This window comes from Zootoca vivipara, chromosome 10 (assembly GCF_965207765.1).
Source record: "Zootoca vivipara chromosome 10, rZooViv2.hap1.1, whole genome shotgun sequence".
Lineage (NCBI taxonomy): Eukaryota > Metazoa > Chordata > Lepidosauria > Squamata > Lacertidae > Zootoca > Zootoca vivipara.
The window spans coordinates 40,791,740-40,818,614 of NC_142593.1; the positions used below are offsets into that span (position 1 = coordinate 40,791,740).

The following is a 26,875-nucleotide window of genomic DNA, read 5'->3' on the forward strand; positions in this document are numbered from 1 at the left end:
TGTGTGTGTGTGTGTGTGTGTGTCCTCTGGGTTATATGGACAAATAGAGAAATTTGAGAAGGTTAAGGGAAAGGCAGACAAAAATATTATAAATTAATTGGAAAAACTGAGTCTGTTTTTCCTCTACTGGAGTAAAAAAGTACAAAGTATATGCTAGGGGATATATAGCAATATTTGTTGATAATACACATAAACTACTTTTATTACTCATGTTCCAATAAGGTGTTTATATTTCTGTGGCCTCAAATAGTGTTTATAAATAATGAGATAATATTAACATATACAGTTCTGTAAAATTTGTTTGATGTTATATTTGTATATCCAGTTACCTTATATCTGCATTTTGTTCGATTTTTTCTGTTGTTCATAGCATTATTTGTAATATATAAACATTTAATAATAACAAAATGGGGGAAATGGGAGGTTTCCAAGTGTAAGGGGAAAGCAACGGGGATTCTTTCCCTGTGGGTGCCACATCCATTCTGAGCATCTTGACTAAATCTTACTTATATTAAAAGCAGTACAGGTGTACAGCTAGCAATTGAAATGCCATGCCAATTAAGACAAATATGTGGCTTGCTGCTGTGAGTCTCAGCAGCTGTTAATTTTAGAAGTGCCTGTCCTGTGTTGCTTCACATAAACATGGGAGGGAGGAAAAACAGCAAAGCACTTAGCTTTTTGCAGTGCCACATACTTCTACTCCTCCATCCTTCTAGACTTGGCTCCCCATTAAAGTCCTGGGACCAAGAGCTAGTTGACATCTGTTGTTGGTGAGAAGCTCATTGAAAGGTGCTAAGGGCTTTGCAAGTGTGATTTTAATGTTTTGCAACAGATGCCAAAATATCCAAGACCAGCACTGGCACTCTGCTACTGTTAACATGTGGATATGCCCACAGATGTCCAGGTAAATGAAACTTAACAGATGCTGGCACTTTAATGATTGCGTTAGTTCTTCACGGACTCTGGTTCATAAATGGTGTGTGTGTGTTTTATAAGGTTATATTTACACATTGTTTACAGTTGAATTTGTCCCTAATGCAACTTTCAAAGCTGTTTACCTCAAAGAAAGTTAAGTTAAAGTCCAGTTTTCTGTTGACAGGATAGATTTGCAGCATAGTCCGAAGCATCTTTGGCCAACACTAAGTCCTGTTCAGTAGAATTTACTCTCTAGAAAGTGCATAGATTACAACCACATTTTAATTCTTGTCCACTGAAATCAATGTGGAGAGTGCTTAACTAGTTGGATTGTGTCCAGAGTTATGGTTCCTATGGGAGAAGCTGGATTACTCTGTAAAAGTGAGAAGTTTTATTTGGGCTGTTTGCTTGTGCTGTTTCAGCAGCAGCTTTATGAGCACGTTGAGTGGCCAGAATATCTTAAAATTGTTACTTAAAGTAAGAAGCTGTTTTCATATGTCCATAATGACTAAATGTTGGTGTCAGTTTTCATTTTACTCAAATCATTGGTCTATATTTTTTTTTAAGTCACTGTGCTAACGTGAGCTGTCTTACTGCAATTAACATGCAACTTTAAACCTTACTGAAAGAGTGATTCCCACAACTGCACATAAATATGCACATCTAAATTTAAATCGCCTTTGTCTGGCCTAAGGAAGGACACTTGGTATTTTTAAACTTTTTAAAAAAGCATCTAGGGAGCAAAGTAAGGTTATTTTGAAATCAGCCCTCAGCAAATGTGTCAGTAAAATATAAATAGTTTACATGTTAATAACGTTTTCCCAGGGTTGCAGTTTACCGGATCTAAAGAAAAATAACTGTGTTCCTACCTTCAGATTCAGAACAAGTTGTCTAGTTTTTGTCTGTGCACAAGCTGCATTTAACTCCCTGTTCCCCTGCAAGAGGTTCAGTTAACCTGTTTTCTCTTCCGGTTTATATCTCAATATAATAAAAAATAATTTGTCATTCAAAGTGGAACTATAGTTGCTTTCAGTCTAACAGTAAGAGCAGATGGCTGAATCCAACAGTGACTGGATGAACTGTATATTTGCCTCTCTTCAATGGATCTTCCACAATAATGATAGCCTTGTCTTTTTTAAAAAAAAGTATTTTGGTTTGTTACTTTTTAATAGGGCATGTGCTGTACGTTCAAATTGGAGTAAGCAAATGTTAAAGCAATGTGTGTGGTGTTGTTGTTTAGTTGTTTAGTCATGCCCGACTCTTCGTGACCCCATGGACCAGAGCACGCCAGGCACTCCTGTCTTCCACTGCCTCCCGCAGTTTGGTCAGACTCATGTTGGTAGCTTCGAGAACACTGTCCAACCATCTCGTCCTCTGTCGTCCCCTTCTCCTAGTGCCCTCAATCTTTCCCAACATCAGGGTCTTTTCCAGGGAGTCTTCTCTTCTCATGAGGTGGCCAAAGAATTGGAGCCTCAGCTTCACGATCTGTCCTTCCAGTGAGCACTCAGGGCTGATTTCCTTAAGAATGGATAGGTTTGATCTTCTTGCAGTCCATGGGACTCTCAGGAGTCTCCTCCAGCACCACAATGTGTGGTAATATTTGTTAAATCGTACACTGCCTTATATTTCAGAGAAACCATTGGTTTTCTCAAAGTCACTTTCCAGAGGAGAGGCAGCATATAACATATATTCAGATTAAAGCACCAAGTACTTAACTTTCTAAAATATTTAAATGGCTGAAATCACTAATAAGGGTGCACCACTAAAACAGCCACTTATTTTAGCCATAGCACAATACACCCATTTGGACTGGTTGTGCATGATGGCTATGCTTTTTTCCCCCTTTCCCCCTTTTTTCTCTGTACCCATGGCAGGGGAGGGTCATGTGTGAAATGGCCATAACTAAAGCAAATGCAGGTATAAACATATATTTTTAGCATAAGGTGCCCATCTGTTCATAATGTGTCTTTAAGTTATTACAGGAGGTAGAGCAACAAAAGTTTAACCAGAGGAAAACTTTTCTATTTGTAGGTGAGGTTAGAGTGCTAACATCAAAACTGGAAGGAAGCTAAAATAACTCTGGCGTACGTGCTACATACACTTTAAAATATTTTTAGGATTTAATATGGGATTTGTATTGCCAATTGTATACATTTTCATAGTGGAAAATGATATGCCCCAGTTCTTTTGTAGAAAGGTCAGGTATATTAAGAGGAACATTCCTAGACTTGCTGATCCAGCTTCTCAGCACAACTATAACACTGAAGGAAAGCAGTGCAGCAGCACTTGACTTGACCTTGTTGTACTTGTTTTTACCATGAATAGTCAGCTGGCAAACAAAATTGCTCTGTGTGAGGGGGCACTAGTTGAAATTTACCCTACTTTTTTTCTTTGTCGTGTTGCATGTGCTTCCTAAGAAACAAACAAAAAATCACTGGGTGACATCCAAGTGTGTCAGCCCATTTGCACAATGGAATTCTGCCTGTGCAAATGACATTTCCCCTTCCTTTCCCCTGTTGCCCACTCCAAAAAAACACCCTGCATTAAAATATGAGGACACAGTAATCTACCTTGTACTGAGTCAGGGAGTTGGTTCATCTAGTTCAGTATTGTCTACACTAGGGGTAGCCAACATGGTTGTAATCCAGAAGTTGTGGACTTCAGCTCCCATCAGCCCCAGCCTACATGGCTATGAACAGTAATGATGGGGGTTGTAGTTGTTATTGGCCTTTATTGGTATAAGTTTTAAACAACAAAATCATATAACCATACAAATACATTAATAATCCTAACACATACAATATATAAAAGACTAGGTAGCCACCATTGAGTAAATCAGGCAACTTTAGAATGCAATCTTGGTAGTTTCGGGAGTATCGTCCCTCAACAAATATTGGATTACAGACTCTTTGTAAATCAATATTTTAAGCTGTAAGGAAATCACTAGGAGATCTCTGCAAAGGGTGTCGAGAAGAGGGCAACCCAAAATTATGTGATGTATTGTATCTGGTAGATAGATAGATAGATATTCATTACGGCTTTAAGCCCATATAAACAAACAAAACAAAACAGGACCATAACAGAACCAGACAACCATTACAGAATCACAAGACCATTTACAAAATACATCATAAAATGCATCACGGCGATTGGGGGAGACCAATAAATATACAAGAGAGTCAAATTTTCGATTACAGGAGCAGGATCTGTTCTAGAAGGGGATTTTTTGTAGTTCAATAACATCTGGACACAATGACTACTCGTATCTCTGGTTTACATGGATGGTTTTTCAGAGTGGAGTCTTTACCATCCCTATCTGGAGTAGCCAGGGGTTGAACTAGGAACTTCTGCATTCAAAGTACGGTATCTGTTCTACCAGTGAATTATGGTGTCTCCTACTTCACTTCTAACTCTTCAGTAACAAATGTTTGCTGACAGTTTCACAGGGTTTCTAGCATTTTGGAAGGCTTTTATGCCACATATCTCAAAACGATCCTCTTAGATGAATGTACTTAAATTTTTGCAGGATGAAACACTGAGTTTCCAAAGGATTATATTACAACAAATTTAATAATTTACCCATGCAGACTTGAGGTTACAGTGGGTAACTTGATTACAGTAAATCAAGTGGTGATGTCAGTTGATGTATATTACAGTGTCCTGTTCTGGGTGTCATGGACGGTTAAAGTGGTATAGATTATCTCTCAGTTCTCAGAAGTGAAATGGTAGGTTAATAACTGTCACAACTGTCAGGCACGCATATATGCTACCAAATTCGGTAGCATATTGGGTGCCACCACTATACTGATGACACCCTGCTCTATTTCTTCTTGTCATCTTAATCAGGTGAGGTCATGCATGTTCTGGTCCAGTGTCTGGTCACTGCAATGAGTTGGATGTGGGTGTCTAAATTCAAAACTGAATCCTGATAATACAGATGCTATGTTATCCTGGGTCCAGGAATTAAGTGTTCTTGATAGGGTTGCATTATACCTGAAATAACATGCATATCCTGGGGGCTAGATTCCATCTTTTGACTGAAACCCTTGTGTCATCAGTGGTATGCTTATCCCCAGCTATAGTTGCTGCTGGACAGAGATAGTCTGGGCACAGTAATCCATTCTCAAATAACTTTTTGTTTAAATCCATTCCAATCCATTTTCAGGCCTGGCCATGGGATTGAGAGTGAGACAGGGTGTGTGTGATCTTGCTGCTGCTGCTACTTCTTAATCTCTCTGCAGATTTCAATACCATGGTATCCTCCTGGGAATTGGGTGCACTATGCTACAGTGGTTCTGGTCCTACCTAATCCACAGGCCCTTAACAGCTTGGGAACAGTTTATGTGCAGGATCAACTTATCCCATTTGACTGCTTTGATCTGCGGACCTGGCACTGTTACAGGTGCCACATGTGCCATATAGAACTACTTCTACAGTTGGAAGAAATTGATCTTATAGTGTGGGAGCACCACCATTTTGAAACTTCCTTAGTTATTGACACCAGGCAAGCACCTTTTTTCACCACCTGGTTAAAACATTTTTGATCAGGCAAGCCTCTCCAGACACATACATGTTGACGTGTTGCATTTTTTTTTACTGTGCATTTTATTTTGCGGTATTTTAATTTAATCTTTTAAATGTTTTTAATTACTTGTTTTTAAACGATAATTTAATATCTCTTGCAAACCACTTGGAGGTTTTATTACAGTCCGTGTGTGTGTGTGTGTGTGTGTGTGTGTGTGTGTGTGTGTGTGTGTGTAAAATAAAATACTGTACATTATAAAATAATATGTATCATAAACATTTAAAGGAGAATGTAAAGGAGGAATGTAAATAGGAGAGGAATAAGAAGAGGAGAAGATTAACGAAAATGGAGGGGTAGGTAAGAGGTTTATTGGAAAAGAGGAAGAGCATGATGAACAGGGTAAGTGAGGAGGAACATTTCAAGTGGAAGGAGAGCTTGGGGCAGTGGGAAATGAAGAAATCCTGGGGTTTGACAAGTAGGAAAAAATAGCAGGAATGTGATGACATTGAAACGTTCTCTCTCTCTGTCTCTCTCTCTCTCTCTCTCTCTCTCTCTCTCTCTCTCTCTCTCTCTCTCTCTCTCTCTCTCTGTGTGTGTGTGTGTGTGTGTGTGTGTTTGGTTGTTGTTGTTGTTGTTTTTTGTGTGTAAAAAATCTTCTCCTGACTCTTATATACCTGTAATTCTAAAGGTTTTCAGAAAAAGCAGCTGGGCTATGGCTAGGGCCCTATCAAACTAGGCAGCCAGGGAGTCCTTTGGAGCCAGGGAACTGAGCTGTGCTGGGAAGCCTGGGTGGGGGCCAACATTCAGCAGGCAGTTGGAGTCAGCCAGGAGTTTCATTGCTCAGCCATGTTCTCTCTGGCTCTGCTTGCCGGCCTGATTGCCAATCTCTGCAATGACCTTTGCTCGTGTGCTGCTTACACGCCAGTGTGTGCTAATGCTCCAGTTTGGTTTCCAGCTTGGAACCACTTGTGCTGCTTGCACGAAATGCCTCTGCTACTTCATTGTTTAAGAGGGATGATCTTGTCCAGCCTCACTGCACTGCGCAAGAGATTAACTCTCCTTTTGGTTTAAATCCAAGTCTCTTCTAGGGGAAAATGTGTTTGATTATCCATCTCTTCATCGAGTTAGGAAAATATCTTTTTCCATTAAGTCTCTTGCCTCATTTTTGCTAGTTTGACTATTCTTAGGTCTTGCCTAGTCCCTTCCCCCCCAAATCATCCAAAACTGTCTTTCTTGCTTTTAATTCCAGCTACTGTTACTTTTAGTAATTACTTATGAGCTAAAACTCCATTTACAAGGAACAGTTTGAGATTATTTAAATTAAAGCTGAAATCTAACAATTCGCTAACTTACTGCTTTATATATATATTTAAAATTAGATGCTTCTACCTATGTGTACTATTGCTGTTGCTGCTGTCCCACCTTTTAAATCTAAATTTCAGTTTAAATTCATTTGGATGCTTCTATTTATTTAGGGTGATTAATGTTAAACTGACTGTTCCAAATAAAATTAATATGTAGTTGCATATCTTGAAAAAGTGCTTCAAAGGGAGGTTTTGCTACTTCAGACAAGTTACAATTATAGCACCCCCCTTTTTGTTTTGTTTTCTAGAATGCATTTTTGAAGTTGGATGTAATGATACATTTCCTTATACACTTCCCCTAATTTAATTGTCGTCACCCAGATATTTATTTTTCCAGCTTTGTTCAACAATGTATCTGCCTCACTTGAGGTCTTATTTATTTATTTAATCATATATAGAATTTAAAAATAACCTACTTTTCTAAACATGTTACATATAACTCTCAATATAGTTCCCAATTTAAAAACTTGATAAAAGGAAACACAGTGCAACTTTAAAAGATTATCATTTTCAACTAACAGTAGGGTAAATTTCTCTCCTCTAATAGTATTCCAGTATGTGAATATATAGCACTGTTCATAGTGGCAATACATCGTCCTGTGCAACATATTTAAAAACAACAACATATTTTCAAAAGGTGAAAGAGTTAAAATGGACACAGATTTCTAAGATGCATTAAGATTTGTTAATTTATTTAATTTTATTATTTTCTTCTTTCCTTTTATATTGTTCAATAGAACCATATATGACTTAGAAAGACTGTAATTGTTTTGAATATTGTGTACTGTCAGTCCATCAATTCAAAAACAAACCTTGTGCGTTAGGTTAAGTTAAGAAACAATGACTGGTCCAAGGTCACCCAGTGAGCTTCATAACTGGGTGGGGACTGGAACCCTGGTCACCCACCTCTTAGTCCAGCACTTGAACCACTACACCACACTGGCTGTCTTGGATTGTATTTAAAGCAAACTGCTACTTTGAGTTCTCCACATTGTCTGTGACTTTAGTAGTGGTCTTGAATGAGAGTGATATCCATGCTGACATTTTAACAGAAATCTTGACTCCTACCAGCAGGAATTGCTGGCCGCCCACTCTCCTATAATATGCCAAAGTTCCACTTGAACTTGTGGAATGGTTTCAACCAGCACCTTGCAGATCTGATTTATTGTTGGATTTTGTGTAGGGGAGTCTTTGAGGTGAGCGATGCATATTCATATATACCATGGGTGGAAGTTAGTATCGTTTGTGCAGGATACAATTTCACGGCCTACAATAGAAGGGAGCTCTGTCTTTCTCATCAAGTGAACCCTGCAAAGGTTTTGCTATTGAGGTAATACATCTCTGTATTTTGGAAACTATTTTCAGGCGCAAGCCCGGATAGGGATAGAGTTTCTCTTTATACAGAGCACTGAAATAAGATCTTCAGATGTTTTCAAATTTGCTGTCTTTAAGTTGGAGAACAGAAAACATTGCTTCAGTTTTTAGGTTATGTATGTTCAAAAGCAAAACGATCTGAGTAGTGGGAGGATTGATTAATTGGCTTCTTTGCATTTAGTGCAATTGAGGCAGTGCTTGGCAATCAAGCATAAAAATGGAGTTTGCACTCCTGCTCCAGCCTGACTGACTCTTAATTGCAGCATGCATCAAAAAGTTTCTCCAGAGATAGCTCTGCAGAGTTGTTTAACCAGGTGTTTGGATCAGTTTTGACTAGGAAGATGAATTGGTGGGTAGCTCATAACATTTTGCAAATATTTCAATTTGATAAAGGGTTTTCTTGTAACTTCAGAGGACTTGCTGCATAGGAAATGGTGCCTTCGGAAGCATGAAGGGTGGTTTTCTTCCAGCCCTTCTGGAATCACAAATGACAGGAATGGAACGCAGGTTTTTGAAACTGATGTTTTTAATAGAGGAGAACTCAAAAATATTGGTTAGTTACAGGAAGCAGCCAGTGCTGTATACCTGTTGCATTGAGGCCCAAGTAAGAAATTTTGAATGGTCACCAGTAACATTCCCATTGAGGGTGGCAATAATGTCAAAGTCAATTCTGAATAATAGAATCATAGAATTGTAGAGCTGGAAAGGACCCTGAGGGTCATCTGGTCTAAATTCTTTTTCCCCCTGCCCAATTTCAGTTGCTGGATTGCATTTCCTAAAACTGAAAAGACATTGCAATGGTCATTAGTGTGATATGGAATGTTGTGATGTCATATATATCGTAGATGGCTTTTAAGAAATAATAGGCCATTTGCCAGGGTCTGCTGGAGGCAGGAATGCTGGGCTAGATAGATTGTGGGCTGATCCATCAGATATGGTCATTACTCAGAGCAAGTTGTTGTTTAATGCTGGCTCTTTAAAAGAGAAAGAGAAAAATGCTCACTTGTCAGCTTTCTGAAATAATGCTTTTGGGAGAAAAAAATCCATACTTTGTGTCTTCCGTTAGCTTGGATTGTGGTTATAGTTCTGGGGTTAGAACTACAGGTTTGCTCTAATATTCATGTAGTACATTTCTTATGAGCAAAAGCGTTCTTTAATCTATCATGCACATGCTCAGAGGTGCTCTTTGTAGCAGAAATGTCATTTTAAAATAGATTCCACATGAGCTCTGGTTCAAATGTAAATCTTGGAAAGAGTACAAACTTCTCATATTTAGTAGTCTCATTGTTGATAAGCCACAGTATTTCCGTTTTATTTTAGCAGCTAATGGCAGTTGTGCCAAAATGAGTGCATGATGTACACTGAATTATAAAACCCTTGGGTTCTTAAAAATACCAATTAATCTTACTTTTACTGTGAAAATGTGAAAATAGCTTTATGCTTAGCAGGTTAGCACATGATTGAGAAAATTAGCATTTGCAGTCCAGCAGACCCCTGGCAACCAGCTGAACACAGCTTCTGGATGTGGTTGACAGAGGAATCTTAAGGGGAGTAATTGCTTAAAATGTCCTTTAAAAGCAGGTGCCTACTTCCCACTGATGGGCATTTGCAGGAACTCCATACTGCTGAAGCAAAATGTTCTGAAATGCTGTGACCAAATACTTAAATTGTGCTTAAACAGTCCATGTTGCATACAAACAGTCCTGTTAATGCAGTCTGTAAGTTTTGTAAAATTCTGTCTTCTGAATTCAGTTACCCATATTCTTCCTTTTCTCATTGAGGGTGAGGTGGGGAACTCTGCTGGAAAGCTATTTATGGAAAGAAAACAAACTCTGTTGGCCATGTTTGCACAGGACATTAAACCAGACTTTCTGCTTTGTTATGATTTATTGAGAACAAGCAGCATGCAGGTACAATTGTTCCCACTTCACTCCTCCCTTAATGTGAAGAGCAGAAACAAACCAGGACGCGTTACCTCCTAACCAGAGATTGTATTTTGTTGTTCCCTAACAAACTACAATCAGCAACACAACAACAAACCATTGCTCCACATTGGCTAGCAATCTTGACTTGCTAGGGAGAAACAAACCATGATCCTGTTTCAGATGTAACACAAAGCCAAGGCTTCCTGGGATTTTTGTTTGCTTGCTTGTTTTGCTCAAGGGAAGATCATTGCTTGATGTCAGTAAACCATGATAAGCCAGAAAGGCTGACTTCTAATTTATGTTTGATATGACCATTGTGTTCTAACCTTTGCTTCATTGTAGTCTCTGTGTCCTTGGAAAAGTCATTTCTGTATTAAGCCACAGAGGAGGATGGGAAGTCTATTTTCCACCCCAGAAAAGAATTGGCAATGATTTCTCTTGTATCATGTATTGCTCTGATAAATGTCACTACATTAGGAGATAGTGGGTGATTAGCTTGTTTTCTCTTAATGTATCTTAGAATACAGTTATAGAGAAACACTTTCATTTTTTGTACACAAAGAGCAATTACGCATTATGAACTTGCTGTGATACTCTGGTTATTTACAAATGTATGTCAATACATAGAACATGAATTGAGAGTGGTTACTATAGCTGTTCTCAGGAATCTGTGCTTGTACTTTGAGCATAAGATGGCCTGTCCTAATGATTTAAGAAGAGAATATGCTGTGCAGTTTGTTCTTTTTAAGAATGCATAACCATTTAAATCATGTTGTGACTCTGAAAACCTGAAGAATAAGACACACACATCTATATTTATCTTTCATGTTTGGCTTTTAAAAAAGAAATCCATACTCCATTCCCATTGAACAAATTATTCCTGGTATTCTGTGGGACTATACTTCCAGTAAGTTGCAGAGATAGTAACCAGCCTTTCCCAACATAAGGACAACAATGATTCCAAGAATCACAGTAAGCAGTGAACAAAATAATAGTTGTGTTGGTTAAGTTTCAGGAAGGATTACAGTTTGGCCTGTATGTTATGGCAGCTGATGCCCACTCGATATGGTGGGGCCACTAAGAGGTCACAGTTCCGGTGGTCAAGTTCTGGTTTTCTCCCCCAATATCCTCCTAGTAGACATTTAAGCATAACTATTTTACAAACAGTTAACACCTTACTAAACTGGGGGGGGGGGGATGTTTTATTTTGGTTCAGAAGGGGTCCCTGCTGCCACAATTGCTTCTCTGCTGGGATAAAAAAAAGGTTCCTCTTCACCTGTTCTGGTTCTTTTCCTATCCTACTCCTTTCCAAAGAAATAGTGGGCACTTAAAAATTGCAATTCTGTAAATACTTAGCACTAAGGGTCTGTCTTCAGAAGAAGTCCTTGCTTTCACAATTTGGAGTGTGTATTCATGCCACAATAGCTACATTACTCAGAGGGTAAGGCCCTGTGAATTCCATGGGGCTTCAGTCCCCCCTGGTAAGTATATATAGGATTGCAGCCCGAATTGGTTAAAGGACTGGTAACAAGGGACTCCAGGCTGTGGAATAAAATCCAGGAATATTAAGTGGACTAGGAACTGGTACTAGCAGTGAGGGTTATCAATTGAAGTTGGAACATTCAGGATAAAAGGAAGTACTTATTCACACAGTAAATGGACTTTGCTATCATAAGGATGTAGAAATGGTTGTGTTATGGACTTTAAAAGTGGATTAGACAAGATGAGATGGCCACCATTAGCTGCTTATCATGATGCCTCTATACTACCATCAGTATCAGAGGCAGCATGCTTTTGAATACCAGTTTCTGGGGATCATGAGTTGGAGATTACTGGATAGCTCAGTTGGTTAGAGTGTGGTGCTAATAACTCCCAGGGTTGCAGGTTCGATCCCAGGGTGGATAAAAATCAATGATTTTTTTTAAAAAATCAAAAAAATCGGATTTTTTTGATTTAAATCGGATTTTTTTGATTTAAATCGATTTTTTTTATTTAAATTGGATTTTTTTAAATAAAATGCTTTTTGAGGAAAATATATTGCCACCCAAAGGTTATTCCATCATGAAATAAAGATTAGTTTTTTAATTATGTAGAATAAGGTTGTATATGTTTAATTTTTGGGGTAAATAAATTCCATTAATCCATTCACAATGTCATGCTCTTCCAGAGGTTTTTGTAAGATTATTGGGCAGTTTCTCTGCCTACAAGATATTATCACAGGTGCTTGGTTTACTTTTGCAGTTCTCAAAACTGAATTTGACTCTTCTTCCCAGCAAAAATGTTATAACATGAACAGAGTTGAGAAAAAGACCTTAATCCTATTGTTCTACAAACCTATGAATACAGAAACAACCCCTTCAGTACTAAGTTTCAAGAAGTTCAGTGAATAGAATAGAAACAATATTTTTCTGATTGTTTGGAGTGGACAGTATTTAAGTTTTTCATGTGTAGGCTGGGCTGACAGTCTAAGTTTCTTAAAATATATATATATTGTTTTTGTTTAGCCAAATTAGTTAACAAACATGGATGTTCGTTTAAGCAAATAACATATGCTGTAATGTTATTGTTTCAGTTGAATAAATCTATTTAAATTGTTATTATTAAGGTAATGATTATTTTTCTCCTTCCTAAGTACAACAGTAAAGTTGTCCAAATATGAATGATTAACCTATTAAACTGGGGATAAAAAACTAATATGAAAAGTTGTTATTCTAAAAATCTTCATCTACTTGCATATTAAAGTTATACCAGCAAGAATTAGTCTTTATGTAGAAAACTATGATTTAAATCAAGCCTTACTGACTAGTGATTTAAATCGTGATTTAAATCGTGATTTAAATCAGTTTGATTTAAATCAAATCCACCCTGTTCGATCCCCATAGGAGACAGCTGCATACTACTGCAGGATGTTGGGTTAGGGTCCCTTCCAACTCTGTGATTCTATAAAAACTGTTGTGCACATGCCCTACCTATGAACTTCTCATATACATCTGTTTGGCTACTGTGGCAACATGGAATGTTCATTTGTGGCAAACGTAGATTTATTCCAGCATAATATGCCAGGTGGTCACTTGCTCACCTGCCCCATCTCATTATTCTGGAAACCGCTGGAAGATCCACCAAAAATGTTTCTAATGTTGTTCCATCTGTTCCAGTCCTCTCACTTTCATGCCCTTTCTCCCTGCCCTGGATTCAACCTCTGCTCTCTTCTAATTGTGGGAAATGTGAGTTTGTAGTAACAGGCTGAAATGCTTAACATAATTGGGTCACATTATTATTATGTGGAATGTAAAACTCAGGTTATTTAAACAGAAATCACATGACATTTATGAAATGTCTGCAGAGCTTCTTAAGGGGATACAGAGCTTTACAGTAAAAACAGACATACCCCAGAACTACAAAATCCAGTGTGCAGACTATGTCAATGTATTAACATCCTAACTTCCCACTGTCTTGATGGTGCTTTTCAGATGGATCCCATTAAATGTTTTTCAACATGTATATGTGCATGGGAAGAATCCATGCTAGATTATTTCCTGCTTAGTGGCCCCACAAATAGGTTTTGGTGCAAGTCATCCTTGTGTTAGAGGCTCCTTCACAGCCCTAAATAGTTTATTCTAAAAAGAAGTGTCAACATTAGACTTAATGAGCCAGAGTGAGAAGTCAAAATAAAATATGCACCCTGGGTTTGTATTATCTGACTTGTTGAAATAAACCCTTCCAGGAGAAAAATATGTGAAGCCAGTTGTCATGAAACAATAATATACATCCTGACAGCTCTGGAGGCCTGATGTATGGCTGCTACTGGGATGATTTAAGTCTTTTAAAGAATGTGATGAAGGAGAGGGGAGAGATACAATAAAGTAAGGGTTTGATGTTTCCACCAGTGGGGCACTTTCACTTTGGGGAATGCTTATTTATCCAGTGGTGGGGTTGGGGACTGGTGGGTGGGAAAGGTGGCAGGGTGGAGACCAAGGGAGTTTACGCTCACCAGCACTGGAATGAACGTTCAGGCTCTTGGCTGGCAGGGGAGACGGAATGTTCCGAGTCAGAGCTGCTTTTGGAAGAAGGGGGTTAGCTGCCTGTAAAGGAATGTTTAGCAGGCCTTTCTATTGTCTGTTTCTCCATCCCTCTGCCTCTCTCTGTTTAATGTATTAAAACTGTGGGGCAGGAGGAGGGAAGAGAGAAAACAAATGTGTGTGCAGCTGACAGGTTAATAAGTGACAGATACTATTTCCAGCTGGAATCTGGATGCCGTACTAGGTAACTTTTGCTGAAGTTTTGGCCATAGTAGTCTGTGTGCCGGGACGAGTGTGACGTGCATGTGTTTGTGATATGAATAAAGTGAAGCACAAACATGGAAGCCCCTATAATGTGGTCAACACATGAATATTTATAAAGCAGGATGCAGTTTCACAGTCAATCATGATAGTCCCCAATTTTGAGGTTAGCTCTGTCGTGAATTTTCCTAGGCAAACTGTTTGCCCTCTGCCAATCCCAACCCACCCCTCCACCGGTTTGGCAAGGATAGTAAGACCAAGCCTTACCACAGAGGTGGGGAACCTCCAGACCACAGGTCTAGTTTGGCCAGCCAGGGGTCCCAGTTCCTCCCATCAGGCTACTCCTAGGAAACCACACTCACCTGCTCCACACCTGATGTCATATATGGCATCATGTGTAGCGCAGGTACTAACGTGGCTTCAAAGGAAAAATTGGAAGCTTTAAATTGATCTTTTCATGTTACAGGAACCATACTTTGGAGCTCCCAGGTGGGCACATTCACTGAACTCTTTTCTGTGCTTGCTAAAAACATTTCCACCCAACCTTTCTAAAAACATTTCCACCCAGATGTGTAAAATATTTCCATGTGTTTTTAATCTGCCATTAATTTTAATTATTTTTTCAATGCTTTAATCAGTGTTTCTCAAACTTGGGTCCCCAGGTGTTGTTGGACTACAACTCACAACATCCCTAGCTAGCAGCACTAGTAGTCAGGGATGATGGGAGTTGTAGTCCAACATCTGGATTTGCAAAATAACTGCTTTAAATAGTTGTTTTTACTGATAACCTCATTGTGTCATTCTTTTTGGAAATGGACTTGAGGTGTTTTGTTTTTAACAGTCAAACAGTATATACATTTTATGGGGGTGGGGAGTAAAAGTGAGTTTCCAACTATTCCTTTGCTGGAGAGTGGCACACTCCCACTGCCCACCAGTTTATTTTAATGGGCATTGCGACCATGTCTTGCTCTAGGATCAGGAAAGGGCTTGCAATGAAACCCCTTTTTAAATGGTTCCTCACTTGATGCAACAGGCAGAGAAATCATTAAACCGTCATCCATGAACCTCAACAATTTCCAAGTGGTCTGTTGGGGACGGGGGGGGGGGTTGGGAATCACTGGTGCTCCGTGTACTAGTGCCCTAACTCAGTATAAAGGAGCTTCCTTTGTGAGCTTTGTTGAAGCGTTATTTTGCAAATCAAAGGTGAACTTTGTTATACAATTGCAGTGTGTCAAAATCTTAACGAAGTATGTATAAATTGTAATACGTATGTGGCCATTCTCTTGTTTTTCAGACTGTCGTTTTACTCTGGACATTCTTCCTTTTCCATGTATTGCATGCTGTTCCTAGCAGTAAGTATACTTTTTAGCAGCCAGTTATGATGGGGTTTTTTCTTTTGTTTTGCTTTAAAATTCTGTTTATGTCGCATAGCATGAAGCTGAAACATTTGCTACGTCAGCATTTCATTTGGGCTGTTTATGCAGGGGAAGCATTAAAATGAATAAGACTGGGGTGGGGTGGATGCTTGCTCTGAGATCTTTTCACTTGACGGTTGGAATATCTGGCCACTGCATGTTAGGTAGGCTTTTCCCTAAATTGTCCAGGGAGGCTTTGTATGAAGGCCAGTTCAAGCTACCCTAGGTGGAAGTCTCGGAAGGTGCATCCCAGGACCACCTGTGACATTACAGAGGGTACCAGGATGCTTTCAGTTAGTGTCAGCTATCAGCCACACCACACAGTGATTCAAGACCCGGGACTAATGCACAGCTTCTGATATGGAAGGCACCTTTGAGGTGTGACGCCCTAGGCAGCTGTCTACTCTGCCTGTATGGCTGAGCCTATCTTGAAAAGTGAGCAGCTCATAAAATGCAGCAACCACCACTCATCTGAAGCTTAGGCACTTCAATAAGCAGCATGGCCAGGCTCACTTTGCAGGGGGAGAGTCTCTTTTCCCCTTTCTATCTTTGGCAAACTAAGCTTGTAAGAAGCAGTAGGACTCTTTCTAACTGAGAGTCCTAGGCATTCTTTTTGTAACTTCATGCTTTGCTCTGGGTGATTTGGGTAGGCTTAGCATGAGGCAGGGAGTGTGATGCAGATGATGGTCAATCCAGTGCAACCAGTCTCTACTTTAAGCAAACAAAGCAAGGAGGGAAGCAGGGGATGGGAATCCGCCCACCAAACATTTTACAGGCTTCAGCAACATAAATACTAATTTGTGACTGACACCCAGTCTTGATAAGCTGCATTCTAGCTGTTTGTTGTGTTTTGTTTTTGGCCAGGAGAGAAGTAACTACCAAAGCAGATGGGACAATCTAGTCAAAATGGAGGCTTTAGATTTATGTTTGTGTATTTAAGCAAACAAATACAAAAATTGTCCACACTTTTTCAGTGGGGTGTGCAGGAATGAATATTGCAAGTTATTCCCAGAATGGCTCTGTGGACATGTAGATTTATCAGAACCTGAAAAACTAAAACTGTTAAAAACAATGCTTTAAAATTTTGCGTAAAAAGGTTTCTTGCTGTAGGATTGTTCTCAGGAGGAAAATATTTGTGTTTTTTTAAGACCACTTAATTTGCACTGCTTGTTTTATTATTTCTCTGAAGCATTTTAAAGCTGCTTTATTCCCAACAGAATAACAAGCCTGCATCTAGCCTGTAGTGACATTAATAAAAAATACCTCATTTTTTTTTTTTTGGTTGGGAGCCATAGTTAAGCATTGACTGATTCTTTCCTGAAATTAGACCCCTTCTTTTCGTTGTTTTTGGAGCCTATAAATTGTAGGCTTCCAAGTCAACCTTCTTTACAGTATATGGAATAAAATTATCCAGTCATGGACAGTGGCATTACTACTGACAGTGGTGTCTTAAAAGTCTCCGCTGGCTCTGACTGATTTGAGCTGTGCTATAGAACTGTCCTGTGTCCAGCTGCTCTGCCTGGCAGCTGCTGTCTAAGACAGGGAAATTTTCTGGCACTGCTACTAGCTGGAGATGTTTGGTACTGAAACCAGAGCCTTATGCGTGCAATGCATGTGCTCCAACACTGTCATTTCAATGCAAAGAACGTTGATGCTTCATATGCTTATCTCTATCCAAAGGTGTATTAATTATTATTTAGTCTTAGTAAGTTGAGGAGTCAGCCCAAAATCAGAGGGATGAGTGACTCTCATTATCAATTTTGCACGGCAAAGTGAACAGACGTCACACTTTTAGTAGACTTTGGTGTGCTGAGCTAGTCTTGGAATGCCTCCATGCATGCCCAGATCACAACTAGCTGCGTAAAACATTCTACAGAAAAATAGGTTGAATTGAGATGCACTAAGCTGTGTGTGGTATGTGCTGGACAATTTTGAAGACTGGTTTAGTTGTTCAGCATAACAGATAAGTCTATCTTAGGTTGACCCTGGCACATTGGCGGGGGAAATGCTACCTTCACAAGCAGACCAATCCAATCCTTGACAACTTTATAATGTACCTCGAATTACAAACACCTTAGGTTACAAATGCTTCAGGTTACAAACTCCGCTAACCTGGAAGAGTTACCTCGAGTTGGGAACTTTGCCCCAGGATGAGAACAGAAATTGTGTGCTGGTGGCGCAGCAGCAGCAAAAGGCCCCATTAGCGAAAGGACGCCTCTAGTTAAGAACAGTTTCAGGTTAAGAACGAACCGCCGGAATGAATTAAGTTCGTAACTAGAGGTACCACTGTATTCTAGTGATGGTGTAGTAAATGGGTCTCTCCTACCCCACGAGTATTAACCAGGATGAGCTAAAGAGAGCCTTGAAAATTTATATGGAACTTCTCCCTGTTTTGGAATGCTCTCAGTTCTTATTGAGTTAGTGGCTATGTCTTGTGCAATAAGAAGGGGCTTACCCTAAGGCTGGTTCTGCCTATTTTTGCAGTTTGCTGCTTACAAGATACAGATGTGATCATCTTTCCCTCTGCGTAGACATTTCACGCCTCCTAACGTTTCCACAGAGTTCTGCCAATGGCCCCATGTCAAGTCCTATGCATCTGATAACCTTTCCCTTCAAAAGTGTATTTCTGACCAGCTTCAACTTGCCATTTGCATGCTTGACTCCAGCTGCAGTTGTGTGCTGCTCATGACTCCCCAGTTCCTAACATGTGGCATTACTCACAGCCTGGGTTAATCATAACCAGACGCCTGAAATTTCAGCCTCCTGAGGGCTGGAGGAATCTGACTTATGTTAGTGTGACTGACTGTGTGTGTGTGTGTGTGTGTGTGTGTGTGTGTGTGTGTGCGTGTGTGCGCACACACACACACACACACACACACACACGAAAACAAAACCCAACCAAAAAGGCTATGATAGTACAGCCACCACATTGTCAACTAGATTACAGCTCTGCCAGGATGACTGGAGGAACCAAAAGAATTTCCCCAGACTCTCCTCAGCCCATTGACATTTACTTCAAACTATACCCCTTAACTTCTTCCAGATTGCAATAAGTTGCAGCTTCTTTTCTGCGGGAGTGTCTGCTCTGGCCTTCAAGTAGATCCCACAGTTTGTCAGTTACTTAAATCAGCTTGCTGAACCACAAGCCCAGGATTGTAATGGCCACAGTCTGTGTCAGAGTGTTAATTCCTTTTGCCCTTCCCTCTCCTGTAACACTAATGCTGCTGTAACAGACAATTTAGATTTGAATTGTGGTCTTAGAAAAGCATTTAAGACCTTTTTTTCTTTACACCTGGAGGTGGTCACTAGGGTGATGGGTATCGACAGCAACAGTGGGGGCACACCCACACATCTCCCTTGCATGTTTGCTGACTTATTTCTACTCATTGAAATATCTGGAGTTGTGTCAGTGTTTCATTTTCTGTAGCGTCCCCTTTTCAAGGGAGGTGACATGCTAGGATAAATGTGCACACAACTAGGTGTAATCTCTGTCTAAATCTTCTTTTATCAAGGGGAGAAGCTGAGCTGTTTAATCCTCTGCTCTTGAGTCCCTTCCACTGTTGGCTGATATACTGTATCCCAAGCTCTTTATGCGTGACCAAGCAACACCACAGCTTGCTTAGCTTGATGTACTTGTGTGTTTCTGTTAATTTTCTAAAATGCTTTGGATTTTCACAATAGGAAAAAGATAAGATTCCTCCCTTAATTAATTAATCAGTTAATTCATTTGAGACTTGTAACCTGTGTGCAAATATCCATGGCTAGCAATAACCCTAGCTCCAGTATTGTGGTTTCAGCAGTGAGTGTACCCATTTATCAGTTTTCACATACACACGTCACTCACTACTAACATTCCTGCTTTGCAGGGGGTTGGACTAGATGGCTCTTGGGGTCCCTTCCAACTCTACAATTCTTTGATTCTATGATTCTAACAAAATTTGCTTGCTTTCTACATGAAAGTGACATTTTTGTAACAACGTAAAGGGTAAAGGGACAACTCTGGGGTTGCGGTGCTCATCTCGCTTTATTGGCTGAGGAGCTGGCGTACAGCTTCCGGGTCATGTGACCAGCATGACTAAGCCACTTCTGGTGAACCAGAGCAGCGCACAGAAACGCCGTTTACCTTCCCACCGGAGTGGTACCTATTTATCTACTTGCACTTTGACGTGCTTTCGAACTGCTTGGTTGGCAGGAGCAGGGACCGAGCTCACCCCATCACGGGGATTCGAACTGCCAACCTTCTGATCAGCAAGCCCTAGGCTCTGGTAGTCGTGTGCAAAGTAATCCTTGGGAAGTGGGCGGGGGGACGGGACACAGAGGGAACTCAGACAAACAGTCTCCTTTTCAACTCCCTCCCATAGGGTTTGGACTTGAGTCATTTTGAAAGGGTAAGCTCTCGCACAGCTCTCAGTCAGGTCAATCTGTTTGGTAGACTTGTGAGGAGCTAAGTGGCAAAGTGAAGGAACTAGCAAAGACGCTTATGGGCTGGTTTTTATTTTGGCTATTGAATGTTCACAGATATTCTGTTATCTGGAAAAAATTTATAAAATTGCATGCTAGCATGCCTTGAGAATACTGAAGGCTGACAACTAATGAGTGAAGGTTGCTTTAACGGAGTGAGCTAATGATAGTCCATTTCCCTCCCCTTTGCTTCCTTACAGGGCACAACTGGCTGACTGCAAGGGGTTGCATCTATTTAGAGAGAACTGAATGAAGGGAATGATTCATGTTTATTCCCTTGTGGACAATTGAGAGAATGTAGTCTATTCTTTGACTGGTATAATGGGGGCAACAACTGAAGAATAAAAAGCAAAATTGACTTTTTAAAAAAAAGATTTTTAAAAAATCTAATTTCTGAAGAAACACTTTTAAAAGGGAAACATTAGCAAGATTTTAAGGTAAATAAAGTTGGTTTTATGATGTGGATTTTGATCCCTTCCCCGTTCTTGTTTGGAATCGTAACTTCTGGTTAGCTGGGCAGCTGCCCTAAATCTTACTGACTCAGGAGTGGAAAGATTTACTTGCCGTGGAAATTGGACTTGTCCTTTGCCTATGAAAATGCAGCTGTCGTCGTGTCTTTAGCATTTGCGTTTATTGAAAATGGCCTATCCCTCCCCCAACCCAGCCAAAGCGTGGAAAAATAAAAATCCTATATAGAGGTGATTCATGACTTGCTGTCCTTGTAGGTGTATCGCAGGAGACAGGGCTACATGGTCTTGTATAGTTCATGAAGAAGGTAGCATTCAGCAAATAAACTGTACCCGGAATACGAGACTCATGTTGGACCAAATACGTTCACAGGCAGTTGTCTGCGTATAAGCTGTTTGCTGAGTCTTGGAGCAGATATTTACATGGGGCTTAACTATAATCTGTGCCATTTGCATTCTGTTGACATGATCCCTTTGCTTCAGATGCTACAGAATTGCTTACTTAAACATAGTTTAAGTCTCCTTTAAACATGTTGCCTAGCAATTTAAATAAATACTCCTATTACACACCCATTGGATACTATATGGCAGCATGTTATCAGGAAGGCTAGTAGATAACCCGGTTTTATCATTGAGATTGCTTATATATATGTCTTAAGATAAGCAAAACAACATTGCTCTGAGCTGCCATGAACCCTTAACTTACAAATAAAGCAAAAAGAGAAAGGGGAGGGGATGCAAATCTCCCAGCTGCCCATGGAAACCACAGAGCAAATGTGTTGCTGTCCCATGTCCTGCCAGGGTCTTGAAGATTTAGTCCATGCATGCACCTTTTAGTCCAAAAGTTGCTATCCCATACAGTCATACCTTGTTGCGTCCGCTGCGGGTTGCGTTTTTCCAAGTTACGAACGCGGCGGACCCAGAAGTGTTTACAGTGGTACCTCTGGTTAAGAACTTAATTCGTTCCAGAGGTCCATTCTTAACCTGAAACTGTTCTTAACCTGAGGTACCACTTTAGCTAATGGGGGCTCCTGCTGCTGCCGCCGCGCTACCAAAGCAAGATTTCTGTTCTCATCCTGAAGCAAAGTTCTTAACCCGAGGTACTATTTCTGGGTTAGCGGAGTCTGTAACCTGAAGTGTTTGTAACCTGAAGCGTTTGTAACCCGAGGTACCACTGTACTTCTGGGTTTCTGCGCATGCGCAGAAGCGCTCTTTTGTGCATGTGCAAAAGCGCCGCTTGGGTTGCGGACATTTTGGGGTGTGAATGGCACCCCAGAACGGATCTGGTCCGCAACCTCAGGTACAACTGTATTTTGTAGCCAGTCTTAACATACATACTGATGAAGTGATTTGCGGTATGTCAACGGCCTCGGTGGGGGAACTGGGGAGAAGAAAAAAGAACCCATTATCCATACTTATCCACCCAAGCCTCCCTCCTTTGCATGACTGGCAGCAATTCTTGCTCTCCATAAGTAAGCTGGTAAATAGCTGTTTTCCAAGCCAGGTTCTATCTTTTTGCAGACAGATACATTTGTTCTCTGTTGCTAACGGGACTCTGTAAACAGATCCTTGAAGTTAATTTGGGAGTTAGCATGGAGGATACATGTTAGGAAAAGGTTGTCACCTTTATGTCCTACTTGCTGAGTACACAGAAGCATCTGGATGGCCGATACTGGCAATAGAATGTTGAACAGGGTAGGTCTTCAATCTGACCCAGCAAAACATTTGTGGTTGGGAATTGATCCATCATTTGGGCCTAGTGAGCAGTACCAATGCTTCAATGATGCATGTTTTCTCTAAACTGAGGTTCTCCTGTCAACCACGTACACAAGACATGAGCTGAAATCTTTGGGGAGCATAATACCAGCCAAAGTCTTTGGGATTATATGCCCTGATGGAAACTCCTTTTAGACTGTATTACTTTATTTATTTCATAAAATTTACATACTGCTTTATTGTAAAAAAACACCAACCTCAAAGCAGTTGGTTAATTGGAAGCAAGATAGGCCTACATTGTGCTTCCAGTCAATGAAGTTTATTTTCCCAGTTTCTGTTAAATGGGATGGTGGGTCTTTGTGCTCTTTGTAACTCCTCCAGCAAATAGTTGATCTAGACTCATGTAGGTGTAATTTCATGGGATTGCTAGGAGACATCCCCTGGGATTTCCATTTGTAGCCTTCTAAGTTCCTTAGATGAAGAGGAAGACTGTACTTGGAGCATACAATAAAGACCAACCAGATTTCTGTATCAGAAATCAGTGTTCTTGGAAAGAAGAAGCAGGACTGAGTAGAGAAATCTCGGTTCTCTTCTGAGAGCCAAAAAGGAAGTATATAAGGTTGCACTGTGTGGCTTCTTCCCTTTTTTCACATGCTGCCCACAAACTCAATATAAGTGGGACCTGCAACAAAATGCTGCAAGCTGCATCGAAAGTGGCTTTTCCCATCACTGTTCCCACTATATTCCCACTATATTGAAGAGAAGCAGAGGTGAAGCATTTGCTGAAATGAGCTATTAGTGGATTTGCACAATAGACAAATGACATTTTTGATATAGGATGTGGCAATCTTTAATCTACTCATTAGTTGGAATTTTACACCTTTATCTATGGTCTTGTGCTTGTAACGTGTGCCAAAATATTAACATGATGTTGCAAATCCAGGCACCCATTGTGTCCCTAGTTGGTGCAGAAAGAAGCCGTCTTATTTGCTAATGGGGATTCCTCCCAAGCCCAGAACCAGCTCTGGTGTAATTTTAGAGTCTCTGTCCATCTTCAGCTGCCCCTTCAATTTAGATGCTCGAAGACTTGACAGGTTTGCTATTAACCTGAAGGCATGGGAGTTGCCAAAGAGATAGGTGGCCACATCTTTCTAGGCTGTCGCAGAGCTGTTACTCTAGGCCTTCTTATACTTTTGGGAAATATAAAATGATACAAGGATTCTTTTTCCTAGAATGAAAGAATATATTTTCCCCATCCTGCTCAAAAGTAAGACGTAACAGTAGCTTGTGGGGCATTTTAAACAAAACTGAAAACCACCTCCCCAAGCACTACTTCTCCGAGTAAAATTGAGCCCCAAGCAGCTGCTTTTAAGTGTTCCTTTAAAAGAGAGAGATGCAATCGTGGCTCTGCCGTGTCATGTCTCTTTTGGCCCTAAGTGAAACAGAGATCTGTATCTATTTCCGTACTGTAATCTTTGTCTAATGGTAATAACCATTACTTATTAGAGTCTATAAACCATGTTTTAGTCTTATTTGAAGTGCTTGAGGAGGCAACTCTGAATAATGATCATTTACTACTTCCACATGCATAAAATATATCACAGTTGTTATGCGCTGTCTAATTGCTGGTTCAAAGCCAATCACTGAGCAACACAAGACCTAGTTTTTGCACTGATTTATAAAGAGTACATAAATATTCTAGGTCTTCATTTTCTGCATGATGACTTTTTAAAACAGAACAGTACTTGTTTAGGAAAACCATGTAAATATTATGCATGTAACAGCACATGTAACATTTTGCTATCCTTTTCTTTGTGTGAGGCACCAGGCAAAACCTTTTTTTTAATAGCCAGGCCTTTGGCTGATTGAATATTCTATGGCCTTTTAAATGTGTTTGTGTGAAGGGAGTTGTTGGTTTGTGTTTCTGTTTTATTATATATTTTATGTTCTCATCTTGTATTTTGATGCTGTGATCTTCGGATAAAGGGTAGTATACAACTTAATAATAGTAATAATAATCAGTTTTCATGTGTGACTGATGGACTGTGTACGGAAAGCTTTTACATTTTCCTCGTTTGCATTTCCCTAGCAGTAAATAGCTTATGCTGTCCCATGGTGCCTTAGGAGTCTGCCTTGTTTCAACTTGAAGCCCATAGTTTCCAAGTCACAGGAAGTAGAAGTTCTACTTTATTCTGCATCAGTCAGACATCCTCTGGAGTACTGTACTGTATCCAGTTCTGGGCACTGCACTTTAAAAATGGGATATTTCAATTAGAAACAGGTCCAGGAAATGGCAACAAAGATATTCAGGGGTGTGGAAAGCAAGTCCTATAAGGAAATGTTTAAGGAACTGGGCAAGTTTTGTCTTGAGAAGGCTGAGGGGAGAGTTATCATCACATAGAATAGGTGTGCCAGATGGCAGGACTTGATCTAATAGGCTTAAGCTACAGGAGCAGTGGAACCAGTTGCCTAGAGGGCTGGCAGGCTGGCCCTCACTCAAGGTCTTCAAGCAGAGGCTGGATAACTATTTTAGTTCTGGATTTCCTTTGTCAAACAGTGGAATATAGGATGAACCTATTTTCTTCTGGAATTAGAAGTCTTGGTGCCGGAGGTGGAGAGCTGACCTGTTGCATTATTGTAACTGAAAGCAATTTTGGTGTTGTTATTTCCAGCCCTCTCCCAAAGGACTATGTGGTCTGACAGACACAGCCTCTTCATCTTGGCAGAAAATGCTCTTAAAAACTACAGTTTTCTTGCTGTTAATAATTACAAATAAGAAACATAACGCCACTTTTAATACCGCTTGCAGTCATTTTTGCGGTTTAAGGGAACAGCACCCCACATGCATTTATTTCTACTCAGAGCTGAGGGAATGAAAACCGAATGTTTTCCTTTTCAAGCAAGTAGGGATCCTTTTTTAAACAGAGAGCTGTATTCCCTCATGGGGAACTTTCTGGGGGCCAGAGGCAAAAGTGGGTGGAGCAGTGGTTATTTATTCACTACATTTATATCTCACCTTTACTCTGTCTACTCTGAGTAAACGTCAGTTGAATACAACCCATTATAATCTGTCACTGCAGCTATCTTTGATTTTAAATCGAGAAGAGTAGGCAGCAGTTGCATATGCTCTCTTGGATGGGTGGATCTTGGCCTAAATATTTTAAACTCTTAAAAAAAACCACTTATAAATTACCTTTGCAACCCTGCTAGCAGCAGTTTTTGTCTTTTGGGAAAGAAAGCAGTTTCTAACATTTTTGGTTCATTCTTCTTTGGCCAGACAAATAGCAGTGATAAGCTTTTATTTTACTCGATTGCCCACATTATAATTTGAATTGCTGTATCTGCACAGCTTCCTAATCAAAGCATTTTGCAATTATGTTAATATTTTATTAGTTACTGTTACATGTAAGCATATAAATTGTAAAATAAACTAAATAAATATGTCATGTAAATGTAAGATGTTACAACCGTTTTAGATTACAACAGTTTTAGATTACAACCTGGAAGTGCATGTCCCTTTTTTTGGATTACAACCCATTTCTTTTTGGATTACAGCCATTTTTTTTGGGGGGGGAGGCCACATTGGCGAAAGCGCGCCTTTGGTTACAACCTGTTTTGGTTTACAACCGGACCTCCGGAATGGATTATGGTTGTAAACCAAGGTGCCACTGTATTAGAGTGAGAGAACAGAGTGTGAAAGACTCATCCACCTGCCCTACAGGCCCCATCATCCTTGACCATTGTTTATGCTGGATGGGGCTGATGGAAATTGTAGTCCAACAGCCTCTGGTGGGTCATAGGTTTCTACCCTTATCCTAAAATGAGGTGGAGTATGTAACTGACAATGAATACTCATCTTACTCTTCAAAGCAACAGCATGAAGCTCTTACATGCAGCTTTACACTAAGTGTGTTTCTGGACCTAATTCATGAAGTGGCTTTGCATTATCTTTATCATGCAGCCTGGAGTGCCCCATGAGTTCTTTAGCACACTACCTACAGCCTATATGCAGTGCTACAGCAGCTGCAGTTGGGTATACAGGCTGACAGTGACTGTGTACACACAACACCTATTCATTTCAACACTAATTATACTTCAGCAAAATTACCTACCATGGTTGTAATTGCAAAAGATGTCCTTATGAAATAATAATTAATAATAATAATAATAATAATAATAATAATAATAATTTATTTATACCCCACTCATCTGGCTGGGTTTCCCCAGCCACTCTGGGCGGCTTCCAACAGAAGAATAAAATAAAATAGTCCTTCAGATATTAAAAGCTTCCCTAAAAAGCTTCCCTAAAATATATGACCTCTTAAGTTAAAAATATATATATAAATGATTAATGGGACTCCAGAGTCGTGGCTGTAAACAGCAGGCATGGTCCCCAGTAGTTCTGCTTTCGGTTTGTTTCTAACCCCTATGGT

General features: G+C 40.0%; 1 protein-coding gene across 3 annotated transcripts in view; it reads left to right on the forward strand.

Annotated features, from left to right (window-relative positions):
• The window catches only part of PLPP1 (phospholipid phosphatase 1), an 86,356-nt gene that overhangs the window by 50,048 nt on the left and 9,433 nt on the right, over nucleotides 1–26,875 (forward strand). For all 3 annotated transcript variants that reach the window (XM_035100580.3, XM_035100582.3, XM_088652667.1), the window contains exon 4: nucleotides 15,678–15,735. In XM_035100580.3, the coding sequence (XP_034956471.1) occupies nucleotides 15,678–15,735 (58 nt within the window). The remainder of the gene's footprint in view (nucleotides 1–15,677; nucleotides 15,736–26,875) is intronic.